This window comes from Polypterus senegalus, chromosome 14, assembly GCF_016835505.1.
Source record: "Polypterus senegalus isolate Bchr_013 chromosome 14, ASM1683550v1, whole genome shotgun sequence".
Taxonomy (NCBI): Eukaryota; Metazoa; Chordata; class Cladistia; order Polypteriformes; family Polypteridae; genus Polypterus; species Polypterus senegalus.
This window is the reverse complement of record NC_053167.1, coordinates 144,901,237-144,907,263: the sequence shown is the minus strand read 5'-3', so window position 1 is coordinate 144,907,263 and position 6,027 is coordinate 144,901,237. Positions and strand designations below refer to the sequence as shown.

Below are 6,027 nucleotides of genomic sequence, written 5' to 3'. Positions count from 1 at the left end.
GAAAGAAAACTTGTAGCTTGGCAGTGCCAGCCCCAGTGAGGCGCTATTCAGACGTATTGCTGTTGGTATAAAGGACCCCCAGTCACCTTTCTTGACAGACCTGCTGGATAATTTGTTGTCTGAAGTCTTCAGTGTTGGTGTATCAGAGAGAGGATGTGCAGCATTGTTTTGTCTTCATTCTCTCCTCCACCACTACCTCCAAGGGGTCCATAGGGTACCCCTTAAACCTGCCCATTTAATTAGCTTGCTGACTGAGTGGTCCTCTCCTGAAGTGATGTTACCAGCAGCACAGCACACCACAATGGCCATCATCACAGAGTTACATGAAGGCTGTCACATTCCACATTAAGGAAATGTAGTCTGCTGAGGAAGAAGAGTCTGCTGTGCCAGGTCTTATAAATCTTCTCTCTGTTATGAGACCACTCCAACCTGTGATTGAGGTGGACCCCCAAGTACTTGAAGGAGCGGACCACCTCTACTTCCACTCTTTGAACAGTGACCAGATACAGAGCCAATGTGTCTGAAGTTCTCCACCTGACTCCCCTCCTCTGTCTGATCCCCCTTATCAATAGCCCCCCAAAAGTGCAGAATCATCTGAAAATTTCTGCAAGTGACCTGAGCTGCTCTTATATTTCTGCTTGAGGTGTACAGAGTGAAGAGAGAAGCAGACAGGCCTACTCCGTGTGGTGCTGTATTGTGGCTCACACAGTCCTCGAGTCTCACACACTGCAGTCTACCTGACAGATAGTCCATCATCCAGGACACCTGAGGCTCGTCCACCTGCATATCTCTGAGGTGACCCCTTAGCAGAGGTGGCTGGGTGGTACTGAAGGCACTGGAGAAATCAAAAAACATCATCCTCACAGTGCTGCCAGCTTCATCCAGCCTTGTGGAGAAGATAGATAACTGCATCCTCCACTCCAATCTCTGTCTTACAGACAAGCTGCAGCTGGTCAGGGTGGTCTACCACAAGAGGAGTCATATAGTCCAATGCCAGTCTCTGAGAGGTCTTCATGATGTGACATGTAAGTGCCACTGGTCTGTAGTCATGAGGTGAAGTGGTGCCCACCTTCTTTGGAACAGGAACAGGATATTTCACACAGCAGGGGCACAGGTGACAGATTGAACAGGTGACAGTGGACACCACAATGTTGGTCATCACAGGCCTTAAGAACTCCATCTGATTCTGCAGCTTTTCTGGTCTGTAGCTTCTTCAAGTTGTCTCCTCACTTGGTCTTCAGTTATGGACAGTCCACACTGATGGTGAGAGGTGGACTCATCACTGGCCTTTCCAGTTGATGTGGTAGGAGTGTGGGGGGGACTGGGCATCAGAAGAAGGTGGCAGTGGGAGGGAAAATGGGTTCAGGGCATCAGCTTTGTCCACATCCCCTGCTAGCACCTGAGCCCTGGATGGCTAACTAATGAGGGGACCTCTAAAAGCAGTGGGCTGCACCAGTGATGTGTCACATTAAGGGGGTGAATCCTTATGGGACCCGTTATTGTCTGTTTTATATTTGTAAATAGCTTACAGCACATTGCTGTCACCGAAGAGTCTGTTCTTCTGCTCGGTGTCTTAAAGCCAAATGAAATCCACTGGGATTCAATGTTGTGTGATAATAAAATGTGAAATCTTACTGGGTGGGGTGCAGACGTTTTAAGACCCTATTGGTTAAACACTTGTGAGCACATTTACAGAAAATGAAACTTAAAATGAAGCGCAGGAAGGCAGTGGTTGTGGATTTCAGCTTAACTTTCACATTTAGTCAGCTCTGCTGGGCCAAAGGTTCCCCGGGGGAGTATGTGGGGGGCTGAGGGACAGTTTTCTGAGTATAAAAGACCTCGTCCCACCCAAATCTCTTGCAGACGACATAAAGAGAGAGCAGCTCAGTCTCAGAGTGAGAGCGTCCTGGGGTGTCACAGCAGGTGAGTGCTTTGTGACCGGGGGTCTGAGCCTTAGTAGAGCAATCTGTTCCCAGCTTTCCTTTATTACATACTGGCTGAAGCAGGACATCCAGCAGAGGTGAGTAGTCAGCACTCTCCTTTTTTAGCTCGGAGTCCCGAGGTGTCACATTCAGTTTTAGTGAAGGGCAAAAATATCACTTAATGCACTCAGTGTGGGCAGAAATAAGTCACCAAAAATAATAGAATAAATGTTATGAAGTTCATCACTTATGCATGATGTGTGTTTTGAAATCATTGAGTTTATTCAAGAAAAGCAACTGCTTTGTATGCACTTACAAACACAGAGACGTCAGGAAAGTAGAAATGTGTCATTGTGTCTGGAAGGGAGGCATAGAAATCCAAACAGGAGCCGACCTTGGAGAGAGCGCCGGCATCGTAGCTCAGTCAGTCCAATCAGTTTGAATGTCCGTAGCAGCGCAGACCGCGAGCAGAGAAGTAACGGGCTTTACTTCAAAATCAGAAAAAAGGAGTCGCAACGTCTTGTGTGCCGCAGGTTAGCCTTTGCAAATATTCAGAGAGCGCTGAGTCCGCTGGCAGATGGATGTGGATATCTGGCTGGGGTGGTGACTCCCACAGTCTATCGTTTTAGTAAGAAGGCTTTAAAGGACAAGTTCTGTCATTTTCAAGTTTGAACGATTTCTACATAATCACAGCATGTATTCTTTTTCCACAGGAAATTGTGTCCTATAGTGAAGCTTTTTTTGTTTGTTTTTAAATTAAAAAGTAAAACCCACCGCCTGTTCTTGTATTTTAAAAGGGAGGCGAATGGGGGGCTGGAGTTCAAAAGCCTTCAAACATACAGGATACTGCACATCCGCTTTGAAGTGGTAAAAGTTTCAATTTAAGAAAATGTGAAGACGCACCTGTAGCGACACAAAGAAAACCAAAGTCACAAGTTTACAGTGAGGTGATTGTAATTATAAGTACTAATAGTTCTACGAGGAGCACTTGATGGCTGATGGAGTGCATTTAGAGTTCTTGGGATGAAACTGTTTGTGAACCGCGAGGTCCGTACAGGAAAGGCTCTGAAGCGTTTGTCGTATGAGAGCAGTTCAAATAGACTGTGCGCATGGCTGAAGCAGCGTGTGCTTAATGCTGTATCCTGATCATTCTCTTTCTGATCAGATTGCACACTCAGATACAGTGAGATAAACAGTCTGAGTGGTGCATTGAGAGTAACAACGCTAAAGCAGCTATGGTGTTTAGAATAGTTTGACCATTCTGTGCACCATTATATTGTTACTGGTTAATTAGAATCAGATGCCTTTAACTAATAAACTATATGCAGTTTGTTTCAGTGTATATGATAAAGCTGCTTCAGGGATGTGGATCTAAAAAAGAAAGGGAAACCACACTGGAACAGTAGCACTGCCTTGACGTTGGGTGCTGCCAGTTTGCAAAATCGAGCAGAGAACTTGCGTACAACAGGGTTTGAGCTACCGTGGAAATGTGCGTGGCTTTACACCAAGTTTAGGTTTTATACATTGCGATTTGAGCGTGGAAACAGCCTTATGCAACATTTTTGTGCGTACACACCGTTTATACATGAGGCCCCAGGTGAGCAGCAGAGCAGAAGCTTTTCTATTATCGTAGCTCTTCCTGTGCACCATCTTGCAGACTTGTGCTTAATGTGACATTTTACTACTTCCTTCTCCTGTCTGCCTCTAGCACTCGAAACAGATGGTGCGGATGCCAGTACAACTTACAACACTTTACAACTTCTCCCAAAATGACATTGGTCATTTTGATGGTTTTTGTTTTCGTCCCTTCAGCTCCATTTAAAAACACAAGAAGGTGCCAGGTACTTTTTAAAAAATGTATTGAAAATTATTCACTTTAGAACACAATTTCACGTGGACACCCTGAACGTTACCTGTGGAGCAGGAAGTGCCTTCTTCATTTCTCAAACTCCAGCTTGCTTCTACTTGTGCCTCAATTCACCTACTTGAACTTCATGCTTTGTTTGTGTCGGGTTTCGGATGGACTGACACTGGCAGTAATGTCACTGGTGTTATGGCTGTCAGTCACCCAGGTTTGCAGAGGGAGGAATAGAGAAAGGCATGAGGACACAGCGCCAACTCCTGGTGTGGCAGTAGAATTACAGTCATTAGAGGCCTTCAGCTGTCCCCCTGCCCTGTGCACACCATATTTATATATATTGTGGAAAAATAAAAATCAGTTATTGATTTAATCTGGTGTGCGTGACAAGGGCCACGAGAAGTCTGTCTTGCGACAAGTGCAGCTTCTGTTTTCTGTAACGAACAAGAAGTTACAAGTGCCCAACTGATGACCTTTAAAATTGTGTAACTGCTGATCCAAACAAAACTATTGTAAAGATGTAATGTCTTGAAATTCTTGTGCAACTAAAGTCATAAGGTAAAATTTTGCGCTTAGCATTATAAAAGATTTAGGACACCGACACCTGGGCGCAGATGAAGGGCAGGTGTCCTAGGACTGTGCTTCTCTGTCATTCTTACCTTTGCCTGGTGTGTATTAATAAAATATTTTTTACTAACTTTAATTATATCTCTCTGTCTTCAGTCACAAGAAATGACACTAGAGAAAAAGTGTCCACAGTTTTCTGGCTAGCGTGGGGCAGGAGACGGCCGGCTGACTCCTCGAGCGGGAAGATCTCAGCGATCTGTCTTCTTGAAGCAGACTGCCGCTACAGTGTACACCGGCAGCAGAGTAAGCAGCTCCGATAAAAGTTAGGACTGCCCTGTCCTGAGACGACTCCTGCGTGAGGAGTCCCCGGTCTCCTTCTGGTACAACCACGGTGACTGAGAAGGATTTTCCTGACAGAGCTGACTAACACCCAGGCTGGGGTAAGTAACCCGGAGGTTTCCGTAAAAAGATAAGCTGGGGGCGGCTTGCTGTAGAGTATAAAAAGTGACCGGGAATAGTAAATGGAAAAGAAATACCTTGTTTTAGGTCACTCCTGTTGGGAAAGATAGTATAGAACACTATCCTCTGGGAATTAAAAAAGGGGGATTTAGGACGGGATCCGGTGCGTGGCACACCCATAAACCCGGACAAATCTATTGGACAGAGGATAGAGCATAGAATAGAAGAATAACAGGTTAAAAAACAAGGGAGTAATAAAAAGTACATTACTAGAAATAAATATTTGCTTTCACCGTGCACTGTGACAGTAACGTAGGAAATAGTGTAGTATACTTCCCCTGGGAATATTAAAGGGAACGTTGGGGCGGGTGAGTGGCACACTCAGCATTCCAATAGTTCATCGGACAGGGGACGAGTAGGACAAGGATAGAAAGATAAATCTGGCACAGGGCTCGGGGGGGAAAAGCAAAGGAAAAAATGGGAATACATAACAGCAAGCCTGCCAACCGGCCCGGGTTCAAGTCTTTATGTTGGAAGGATTGTTTTCGGAGGATCAGCAGACGCCGCACAAAAAGGGTCACCTAGAAAGTTAATAGAGAAAACACAGGATTGGATTTTAAAAGGGCATGTAAAAAATGGAATAAGCAGAGCGGTGGGCGTTGGCCATTGGAAGGGACAGGAGATGCAAGTGAGATACAGAAAATTAGAAAAATATTATGTAGAAATGCACAAGGGTGTTGTATGTAGAAGTGTATGAGGATGTTGTAATAGAGGTATGTGTTATGTATGACAGATGGGAGTTGGTTATTAAAGATTGTAATTTAAAGGCAGTACAGAAATGAATTATTGGCTGCAGAAAGTTAGAACTAGAAAAAAAAAAGTTATTTATAGCTTACAGAAAGTGCAAGCAGATTCGAACCGCAGTCGAATGAGAAGCGGAAGAAGAGCAAGAAAAAATAAAAAAAGACCCGTTATATCCCACACTTGTTCCTCCACCTTTCCTACACCATCCACATCCACAACCCCCACCTTCTCCTCCGCCACCTCCAGCCCCACCGCACCAGAATTAAAAGATGATCCCTTGGGGTCTGGTTTCTTTGAAGAATATCATTATGATCCCTCATTACACACTGATCCGGGAATGACAAAAGTAACGTAATGGGTTGGCAGGTGGGTTTCACGATCCTAGAACCTCCATTTCACAACGCACTAGAAGTCAAA

The 6,027-nt window shown here is 44.9% G+C and overlaps 1 protein-coding gene across 1 annotated transcript in view; it reads left to right on the top strand.

The window, feature by feature from the left end:
- Positions 1-1,782: 1,782 nt before the first annotated feature.
- LOC120515057 (interferon-induced protein 44-like) overlaps positions 1,783-6,027 on the top strand; it is a 44,476-nt gene continuing 40,231 nt past the window's right edge. Inside the window, exon 1 of the mRNA XM_039735770.1 lies at positions 1,783-1,923. Within this exon, the coding sequence (XP_039591704.1) occupies positions 1,799-1,923 (125 nt within the window). The 5' untranslated portion in view covers positions 1,783-1,798. The remainder of the gene's footprint in view (positions 1,924-6,027) is intronic.